Source organism: Sapajus apella, unplaced genomic scaffold, assembly GCF_009761245.1.
Source record: "Sapajus apella isolate SASKATOON/1434 unplaced genomic scaffold, GSC_monkey_1.0 scaffold25, whole genome shotgun sequence".
Lineage (NCBI taxonomy): Eukaryota > Metazoa > Chordata > Mammalia > Primates > Cebidae > Sapajus > Sapajus apella.
In genome coordinates this window covers 18,374,920-18,385,908 of record NW_022436965.1, presented here as the reverse complement: position 1 = coordinate 18,385,908, position 10,989 = coordinate 18,374,920, and the positions used below count along the sequence as shown (strand labels likewise).

The following is a 10,989-nucleotide window of genomic DNA, read 5'->3' as shown; positions in this document are numbered from 1 at the left end:
TTCCTTCCCTCCCTTCCTCCCTTTCTTCCTTCCCTCCCTTCCTCCCTTTCTTCCTTCCCTCCCTTCCTCCCTTTCTTCCTTCCTTCCTTTTTCTTTCTGTCTCTGTCACCCAGGCTGGAGTGCAGTGGCACACACAACTCACTACCTCGAAATCCTGAGCTCAAGCCATTGTCCATCCTCAGCTTCTTAAGTAGCTCGGTCTGCAGGCACTTGCTACCATGCCCAGCTAATTTTTTCATTTTTTTGGTAGAGATGGGATCTTGTTCTCTTGCCTGGGCCAGTCTCCAACTCCTGACCTCAAGCACTCCTTTCACCTCCCAAAATGCTGGGATTATGAGCATGAACCACCATGTCTGGCCTTTCTTTCTGTTAACATTCTTCTGGGGTTTTGTTTGTTTGTTTCTTTGTTTTAAAGATGTAGTCTCCCACTGTCTCCGGGCTGGAGTACAGTGACACAATTATGGCTTACTGCAACCTCTGCCTCCCAGGTTCATGTGATTCTCCTGCCTCAGCCTACCGAGTAGCTGGGATTACAGGCGCACACCACCCACACCTGGCTAATTTTTTTGTATTTTTAGTAGAGATGGGGTTTCACTATGTTGGTCAGACTGTTCTCAAACTCCTGACCTTGTGATCTGCCCACCTCGGCCTCCCAACATGCTGGGATTACAGGCATGAGCCACAGCACCTGGCCTACATTTTTTTGTTTTTTAATTTTTGTTTTTAACTTTTTAAACTTTTTTGTTAAAAACTAAGATACAAACACATATATTAGGCTAGGCCTACACAGGGCTAGAATCATCAGTATCCTCTCATCCACCTCCGGATCCTGTCCCACCAGGAGGTCTTCAGGGGCAGTAACACATATGGAGCTGTCATGTCCTATGATAACAATATCTTCTTCTGGAATACCTGCTAAAGGATCTGCCTGGGGCTGTTTTGTAGTTTTTTGTTTTAAGTAGAAAGAGTACACTCTAAAATAACTATAAAATGTATAGTAAATACATAAACCAGTAACATCCTTTTAATCAATATCAAATACTATGTACTGTATATAATTGTATGTGCTGGACTGTTATATGACTGTCATTGCAGTAGGTTGTTTAATACTAGCACCACCAAAAACACTTGAGTCATATGTTGTTCTTTGATGTTAGAACAGCTATGATGTCCCTAGGTGATAGGAATTTTTCATTTCTCTTATAATCTTATGGGACCATCCATATTTATGTGGTCTCTTGTTGACTGAAATACAGGGTCATTTGGGATTTGCATTCTTAAGATTTTCAGATTCCAGATGAAATTAACTTCTAACAATATTTTCTCTTTAATCCTTATGTAGATCTCAGCCAGCTTTTATGCAAAGCAGTTTATCCCAGCCATCTGTGGTCCTTTCTGGTACTGCTATTCACAACTTTCCAACTGTCCAACACCAGGAACTTGCCAAGGCACAATCCGGTCTTGCCTTTCAGCAAACATCAAATACTCAGCCTATTCCTATATTGTATGAACATCAACTGGGGCAGGCCTCAGGACTAGGAGGTTCCCAGCTGATTGACACACATCTTCTCCAGGTAAGTTGGGACTAGAGCAATGCACAATCATTGTATTCCTATGCCACAGATCATTTTAAGGAAACATTTTAAAAGAAAACATGTTAAAAGACCCAATGATAAAACAAAGTCCTTTCATTTTATCTAATACTAAAAATTGCTAGACATGTGAAGTCATAATCTCCATCTCTGAATTTGAAATGTTTTTCAGTCTTACTCATGTTTTCTTACAAAATTTTTTCTAGGCTAGAGCAAATCTTACCCAGGCTTCAAATCTTTATTCTGGACAAGTACAACAGCCTGGTCAGACAAATTTTTATAACACTGCCCAGTCACCAAGTGCTCTCCAGCAGGTAAACTATGGCATGGTAAATTTCCTCAATTTTCTTTATTATTATTTTTATTGCTTTTGTTATTGTTTGGGAATTTAAAGTGAACCAACGTGGAAAGATGGAGGAGTGGTTTTTAAACTGTTTACTGAGATGTCCTGAAGAATTCCGTTGGGTCCACATAGAAGGCGTTTCAGGCTCATGACACCCCTCTTCTCACCACCACCACTCCTTACCTAAGTCATTTCTGTTTTTTTACATCTAGGTTTTTTTTTTGTTGGCTTTTAGGGTTTTTTTTTTTTTTTTTTTGGTGGGGGGAGAGCAGGGTCTCACTATGTCACCCAGGCCAGAGTGCAGCAGCGTATCGTGGCTCATTGCAGCCCAGTCTCCCAGGTTCAAGCAATCCTCGCTCCTCAGCCTCATGAGTAGCTGGGGCTACAGGCTGTTGCCACTATGCTAATTTTTCTTCATGTTTTCGTGGAGACAGGGTTTTGCCATGTTGCCCAGCCTGGTCTTGAACTCCTGAGCTCAAACTATCTGCCTGCCTCGGCCTCCCAAAGTGTTGGGATTACAGGCTTGAGCCACCTGGTTGCTTGTTTTTTTAAAAAAAAAAAAACAACAAAAAAACTAGATTTCTGTGTAATTATTTATTCTGTTTTAACAAAGGATTCAGTGAATATAAAAGTTTGAAAACCATTGTCCAGAATATAGTTACATGTTAAGTGTGTTAGGTGGTTTACTCATTAGTGGTAGGGGAAAGCCTCCCAAAGACCATCTGGCAGTTGAGTATACATGCAACAATATGGCAGAGTGTGATAGAGTAAAATGACAGACATTTTTCTTAAATGTATGAATGCAATAACAATTTTCGGTGAAAAGTGTATGTAGTATTTAAAATGATCTCCTCTAATAATTCATTAGCTTATTCTTTAAAAGTGGTGGAGGTCTGGTGGGGTACAAGTTATTAGTCATTTTCTTATAACTGTTTTTGTTTGCTATTTTAGGAAGTGATAATTCATGAATATCTTATTGACATTCAAATTAAATACAGTGTTTATGTGAAAACTGAGAGATTCTTGTTCTTCCCATAGCTCATTTGACCAGCCTTGAAAACATTATGTAAAATATCTGTTTGGAAACTTGTGACACTACTTATATTGTGTCCCTATGTACTTTGTGATTATTTGACATACCCTGTGGATAAATTCAAAGATAGTCCTAATTCTTTCCATTTCTGTTTTCTTCAATACAAGTAGCATTAACTAAACTATGTTGTACCTTTAATAGAAGAATGGAGATATGATTGAGTGTGTCTTACTGAAATGTTTGGTACCAGAAGTGTCTTGGATTTCAGACTGGCTTTTTTTTTTTAATGTTTTCGTATATATAATGAAGTGTCTTGGGGCGTGGGGCCTGTCTAAACATGAAATTCCTTTGTTGCATGTATTCCTTATACATATAACCTGAAGGTAACTTTATGCAATATTTTTAATAACTTTGTGCATGAAACAAAGTTCTGACCACTCTTTGATTGATGTGTCACGAGGTCAGGTGTTTAATAATTTTTTTTTTTTTTTTTTGAGGCAGAGTCTCTTACCTAGGCAGGAGTGCAGTGGCACGATCTCAGCTCACTGCACACTCCACCTCCCGGTTCAAGCGATTATCTTGCCTCAGCCTCTCGAGTAGCTGGGATTACAGGCATCTACCCCCATACCCAGCTAATTTTTTGTTTGTTTGTTTAGTAAAGACAGGGTTTCCCCATGTTGGCCAGGCTGGTCTCAAACTCCTGACTCAAGTGATTCGCCCGCCTCAGCCTCCCAAAGTGCTTTACAGGCGTGAGCCACCACTCCTGGCCTTGGTTTCGAATTCTCTACTTGTGGTGTCATATCAGCCTCTCAGAAGCTTTGGAGCATTTTAGATTTTGATTTTCAGATTAGAGTTAACTCAGCTTGTGGTCATTAAGCAAAATAAATATGTGAAATGTATTAGATTGATGTGTTCTGTTTTAAATCTCACTCAAAAGAATTTAAAGAGTCGTGTATAATTATATAGATATGTCTGTAGTAAACAGAAACAAATTGCTGCAGTTTCTCTTTACTTATTTTCTAGGTTACAGTACCTTTACCAGCATCCCAACTCTCCTTGCCTAATTTTGGATCTACAGGGCAACCTCTAATTGCTTTGCCTCAGACTCTTCAGCCCCCGTTACAGCATACCACTCCCCAAGCACAGCCTCAGAGTCTGAGCCGTCCCGCACAAGTAAGCCAGCCTTTCAGGGGATTAATTCCTGCTGGAACACAGCATAGCATGATTGCAACAGCAGGAAAAGTAAGTAAAGAGACATTTGCACAGGTTATTTGAGAATTTAATGTAGTGTGTTCAGATATATGCATCTGTGTTATCTAAAAAACTAAACTGCGTCAGTTTTTACCACCCTGCAGAAAATCTCAAACCCTACTATATTTACATTTTATCTATTTACTTTTAATATGTTTGGCCCCATCTAGTTTGTGCCTAGTACAAAGAATTCACAGATTTATTGAAATAATTGGATTTATAGTATCTGTTAGGCCTATTTAATTATAAGTCTGTTTGGTCTGATAATTCCATAATTCTTGAATCGTAACTATAGGAGTTTTGTGCTAAGGTTCTTTCCCCTTTCCTAGATTATGTCTTCACATATAGGACATGTAAATACAGCACTTAGCTTATAGAATTAAAGAAATGTTAAGTTTATTTTATGCTTTTCCTCAGATGTCTGAAATGGAACTAAAAGCCTTTGGAAGTGGCATTGATATAAAACCAGGCACACCTCCAATCGCTGGTAGAAGCACCACACCAACATCCAGTCCCTTCCGGTAAAATGTGCATTTAAATTTGCTTATGAAATTCCAAAATAGTCACTATTTATTAAATACTTAATATAGCATCAGTCTTGTGTGACATAATCCCTTTTCCAAGCAGAAAAGGATTATTAAGACATTCTTTTTGATAGTTTTGTCTAAAAGGTTAAGCTTTTAAATTATTTAAAATGTGTTTGGTTTGTTGTACTGTATTTTAAGTAAATCACTTAGATACAAAGTAAAACTTTTTTTATTTTTTGAGACAGTCCCACTCTGTTACCCAGGCTAGTGTGCCGTGGCATGATCATAGCTCATTGCAACCTCAAATACCTGGGCTCAAGTGATCCTCCTGCCTGAGCCTCCTGAGTAGCTGGGACTACATACACATCCCGCCACACCTGGCTAATTTTTTTAAAAAAATATTGTCCAAGCTGGTCTCAAACCAGCCAAAATAGCTGGTATCCTTTCTTACCTCTGCTTCTCCAATGTCTCTCTTCTACCAGAATGTTTTGGTAACTCATCATAGTAAATTTTTACTAACTACCAAGTATGATGAAAATACCAAGAATGGTGTTCACAAAAACTAACAGCATTATTTACTTGGTATTACTGTACTGACTAGTAATGGCTTCTTCCCAAGGGCTACTTCTACAAGTCCGAACAGCCAGTCCAGCAAAATGAACAGCATTGTCTACCAGAAGCAGTTCCAATCAGCCCCTGCCTCTGTGAGAATGACACAACCATTTCCTACACAGTTTGCACCCCAGGTGGGCAGACATAATTGAGAAATGAGTATATTTACTTACAAATAGTTGCTAATCTGGAAAAATTATGACCTTGCTTTATGTTAACCAGTTAAGAAGTACAGTTTTTAATAAAAATTAGTTTCTGAATTTAAGAGTAAATTTATGATACATAGTCTGCAATTTATAGCCAGACATAGAAATTGTTTAGTTCTAAAGCAGACAAGAGAAATAGTTAAGAGATTCCCCACACAGCTCTGATAATTTGAGTCCTTTTCCTTTTAACTTTTTTTAAGGAGTTGACTTTTCAGCGAAGGGTCCCAGTGCTTGAAGTTTTCTAGGTTTAAAGTTGATTTTTAATTTTTTTTAAAGATATCTATGTATACTTGAGAGAAAATTTCCAAAAAGATGTTTTAATATATGTATAAAAATGTTGGCTTCTCTTCCCCTTGCTGATGATAAAAGGACTAACTAAGAACTCTCACAAACTAGAATTAGTTCACAAACTAGAACTGGTTCCTGAGAAATTCACATTTGTTGAACTAGTATTGATTTTATTTACCTTCAGATTATGTTTGTTATAGGTGTGTGCCTTTTCTGTAACTGTACCTTTTAAAAAGATAGCCTAATTAAAAGTCTTTCTATCCTGCCTTCAGAATTTACAGCTGAGATGCTAGGACCAACTGAAGTGCCATAGCATGCCTTGCCTAATTTTTCTGTTAAACTCTCCAAGCATGGCTTGTTTATTCTTTGTCCTTGCTAATGGAATGGCACAATCCATACACTTCTGTTCACTGGTAGGATGGGCACATTTACTCTGGGATAAGCCAACCTGGTCTAGTTGGCATTTTTTTTTTTTTTTTTTTTTTTTAACAGTTCAATGTTGTATGTCTTGTTTTTTTCACTCAGATTCTCTCTCAGCCTAACCTGGTCCCTCCATTGGTAAGAGCCCCACATACTAACACCTTCCCAGCGCCTGTTCAGAGGCCACCAATGGCACTGGCCAGTCAGATGCCTCCTCCGCTGACCACAGGCCTCATGAGCCATGCTCGTTTGCCACATGTAGCCAGGGGTCCTTGTGGATCACTATCTGGAGTCAGAGGTAATCAGGCCCAGGCTGCGTTGAAGGCTGAACAAGACATGAAGGTTAGTACAGTGTTAACAGCCAACAGATCAAGAATCTGTTTCTGAACCATGTCTTAAAATGCCTCTGGACCCATAACTGTATATCCAGGCATTCATTGTCTTAGCAGACTTTACCAAGCTAACTACTTTTATTCATTCCCTTTTTTTTTCCTCCTTTTTTCCCCCCATTCCCACTCCCTCCATCTTTTTTTTCTTTTTGTTTCTTTTTTTCTTTTTCTTTTTTTTTGCAACTGTAGTCAGGAAACGAATTAATGTATTAAACTGTGGCCAAATGAATTGTTATAAAATAAATATTTGAGGGAGATCTGAGTTTAGATGCAATTTTTTTAATAGCAAAGAAGTAATATGAATTATTATAGATTTCCCTGTTTGCTTTTTCTTTTCTTTTTTTTTTTTTTTTTTTTTTTTTTTTTTTTTTTTTTTTTTTTTTTTAATTTTCTTCTCCCCTTTCCCCTAACTGTCCTCCTCCCGGCAGCTTATAATATAAATAATGGTTATATGAAAACTCTGGAATGGGTAAGATGTGTTACCTATCTTGGTGTTTTTCCATTATGAGTCATCAAAGTACAGTTTTCTTCTCAAACTGTTTTCATACCCTTTTTTGTCCTTCCACATGAGGTGGTTGTATTCCACAGTGGATTGTGCAGTTTTAGATGAAGAACTCAGAAAAGCACTTTGGGATCCTTCATGACGAAAGGCACTGATAAACATGAGGTTTGCTAATGCAGAAAGAGTGCCTTTAGGAGTCTGTGTGGGGACAGTTTTGTAGCATAAACCTTACATGTCTGCCAGAACAGCCAGTTGAATCAGTTTATTTCTATATTTACTTTAGGCTTGACTTTCAAGGTTCTTAGTAATTGTTGCCTGTTTTGTAACTACATATGTCATCAGATCAGCCTAGAACAAAGAAAAGCTTACTGCTCTCAGGGAAATGTGCATAGTATTGCTTTACTCTGAATTAGAAACATGTTTATGATAATCCTATTAGAAGGTTTGAATGATTAAAGTTTCTTTGTGAGGCAACATCCCTAGTGTTTCTGATCCTGAGTAATCAAATATAAAGACTACCCAGCAGTAAAACTTTTATTAAATAATTATCTACTTTCATTAAGGCTGTATGCCCAGGATTTCCATCTGTTTGTTATAATTAGAAATACCAGAGTGAGTGAAACTCTTTGGAAATTATTTGGCCTTGGTTTCCAGTTCTGCTCCTGGCTCCTTGGCTCTTGATTTTCACATATTCCCATGTTGAAAATAACATTAGAGCTTAATAATCTTAATGGGGTGGGAGAGGGTACAAGTGTCTTGAAAATTGCTTCAGATGTTTGGATAGTACAGGTTACCTGTAGAACATGAAGCAGTTTTTATTATATGCAAGAAGGATGGAAACAAGTTTTAATTGTGAATGTTACAGTGGTAAAATTTACAGATTGACGTAAGTATTTTTTGGGGGCACATAGCCAAAACTAAGAAATTATTTTACCAGCTCAGAATGTGGTAGGAGCTATCAGAACTTAGTGATCAAGTGAAGTCGTAGTTACTAATTTCTGATGCTCTTCCCCTGCAGAAGAGAGCTGTGGGAAGAGGACTCAGCCACAAGACATTTGGTCCTAGGTGTTGGTAATGCCACAATATAAGTGCTTCCTTTTCATTTTATTGTAGACCACATATTGATAACTAGAAGTTTTAAGTGTTACATGTGTGTTTTCAGATTTGCAAGCAGGTTCCCTAACTAAAATTTAATATCAATAAGCTTTGTTCCAGAAAAGACACAAATCAGCAGCAATTTATATTTTATTATTTTATCAGAGGGCAGACCTTGAAAAGGTGGTGGGAGGTGGTCCTGTGGTTTCCTTTCTTTTTTTATTTATTTTTTTTTTTGTTTTTGTTTTTTTTTGTTTGTTTGTTTTTTGTTGTTGTTGTTGTTTGTTTTTAATTACATGGAATATTTTTGAAAATAGGAAGAAATCTATGCATTAAAAACTCAAAGATCAATGAGGTACTTTTGGCTTGGGCCAAACCAGTGTGGGGAAAACTGATTTGTGATTGGTAAAATAATTTGAACCAACGTTGATTTGACAGGCTTTGGTAATGCTGCAGTATTTTCAGTTGTTCTTTCTCATTTTTTAAGGCAAAGCAGAGAGCAGAGGTTCTTCAGTCCACGCAACGGTTCTTCTCTGAACAGCAACAGAGCAAACAGATAGGAGGCAAAGCCCAGAAAGTGGACAGTGATTCAAGTAAACCTCCTGAAACACTGACTGACCCTCCTGGTGTCTGTCAGGAAAAAGTAGAAGAAAAACCACCCCCTGCACCCTCCATAGCCACCAAACCTGTTAGAACTGGACCAATCAAACCTCAGGCGATCAAAACCGAAGAAACAAAATCTTAAAGGCTATGGTTTATTGCGGGAGATTGGTTGGGGGGAGGGAAAACATGGAGAAATAAATCAGATAATGCCAGCAGCCAAGGGGCAAAATGGCCTGTGACATTATCCTGTTCAGAGCCTGGAGATGTACAAGGGACATAGGCGTAATTTACCCTGACACACAGCTGCTGTACCAGTAAAAACGAGGCTTTGCAAGCTTGCACCTACTATATAACATGCGCTCGGTTGATGGCCATGCATCTTCAGTCAGAATTTATACAGAAATATATGCACCCATTGTTTTGAGTGCATATAATTTAGACCTAAAAATCTTTTTGACTAGATGAAACACCAGAAATATAAGGAAAATAATACAGCAGAGGAATAGCTCAGCCTGAACAGTGTGGTGGTCCCAGCTAATTACATGAGGTGCAGTTTTTTTGCTCCCTTCTGTTCTTTGGATATGGTTGTGGCGTTTGTAGGCTTGGCGGTTAAAGAACTGAAGATAACTGGTGCTGGATAGAGGAGCCTTTATTTTTATTATGGCAGCTTGCTATTTTTATAACATGGTCATTGAGTTGAAAACAATCAAAGTACAGTAGCAACTGATCTTCCCTTTTTCCTGGATGAGTGAGCAGATGATTAAATACTGATGTCAGTATCCCTGAACCACATAAAAGTGAGCAGTGTTTGGCTCCACTTCTGTTTGAAATGATACTGTGTTTTGGTTGTAGTCCGAAGCTTTGAAGCGCTACTTAGCATCTCCTTTCTTCCATGGAGCTCTCATCATTCAAACATGACAGATTGGTAAAATACTAGTTAGGTTGAGTCTTCCTTGCCCCTACTCAGTCATCTTTGTATGAATCCCATAGTTTGGGATTTTTTTTCTTTTCTTTTTTTTTTCTTTTTCCTTTTTTTTAAAACCAGTTTTTAGCTGGTGTTCATGAAGAACAGTGAGTACCTAGAACTGTGCCACTAATTAAAGGAAATCCTAAGAAGGTGCATTTCTTTACAGAGCTGTGTCATGCCATCCATTGGGCCCTCTGCTGGAAAAGTAGAATCAAGTCTCAAATAATGCCTTTTTAATTGTATCCTCTAGTATTATAGATATAGGACAGTACTGTATCATACCTCTGTGAATGTAAAATATCTTGTACCTGCTTTATGATATGTAGTAGTGACCGTGCTTTATCAGAGCTGTTTTTAATGATGTTATTCTAGAATGTTTTCTTTCCAGATGATGATTCAGAAGCTAATTTTAAAAAATGGTGCCAGGTACCACAACAGTAACAGAACTTTGCAATTTTGGGGGGTTTTGTTTTTTACCTTTTTTTCCCCTTTTTTTTAAATGGAGTGTGCTGGATGTCTCTATAATTTTGTTCAGATGACTGCAGAACCTGGAAAAGCTGTTGCTGCTATTGATGCATAACATACTGCTATTATTGGTCTTTTTATATAAATATATATATATATATATATATACATATATATATATAATTTGAATTTTTGGAAACTTTAGCTGTGCTGTCAACTTTGGAAAAAGTATCCCAGTTTACTGTGTTGAGTTGGCATTGTACAGAAATTAACAGCCATATTGGTCTAGAAACGTTAAACTTAATTTTTTTCCATTTGTACAGGGGTAACACTGTATTAAATATGTAAGGTCTTATCTACATGGGTTTGATTACAGAAACTAATAAAGTATTCTCTAAATAATGATTCTTGGAGCTTCTAATCATTTCCTAAACCCTGAAGCAAGAGGGTTTGCCATGTATTAAAGATAGTGGAGAAGAGGACTGGCCCATCGTGGTAGCTCATGCCTCTAATCCTAGCACTTTGGGAGGCAGAGGTGGGTGGATTGCCTGAGCTCAGGAGACCAGCCTGGGCAACATAACAAAACCCTGTCTCTACTAAAAATACAAAACTTAGCCGGACATGGTGGCAAGTGCCTATAATTGCAGCTACTTAGGAAGCTGAGGCAGAATATTCAATTAAAGTATTGTAATGGCA

At 37.8% G+C, this 10,989-nt stretch overlaps 1 protein-coding gene across 13 annotated transcripts in view; it reads left to right on the top strand.

The window, feature by feature from the left end:
• The window catches only part of PRRC2C (proline rich coiled-coil 2C), a 106,079-nt gene extending 95,381 nt beyond the window's left edge, over positions 1-10,698 (top strand). For 4 of the 13 annotated variants that reach the window (XM_032291385.1, XM_032291387.1, XM_032291384.1 and 1 more), the window contains exons 29-35: positions 1,343-1,574; positions 1,799-1,921; positions 3,992-4,210; positions 4,637-4,740; positions 5,366-5,492; positions 6,378-6,614; positions 8,746-10,698. In XM_032291385.1, the coding sequence (XP_032147276.1) occupies positions 1,343-1,574; positions 1,799-1,921; positions 3,992-4,210; positions 4,637-4,740; positions 5,366-5,492; positions 6,378-6,614; positions 8,746-9,003 (1,300 nt within the window). In that variant the 3' untranslated portion in view covers positions 9,004-10,698. Of the gene's footprint in view, positions 1-1,342; positions 1,575-1,798; positions 1,922-3,991; positions 4,211-4,636; positions 4,741-5,365; positions 5,493-6,377; positions 6,615-8,181; positions 8,235-8,745 lie in introns of all 13 variants that reach the window. The other 9 variants (XM_032291388.1, XM_032291386.1, XM_032291389.1 and 6 more) reach the window with 8 other exon arrangements.
• Positions 10,699-10,989: the final 291 nt, after the last annotated feature.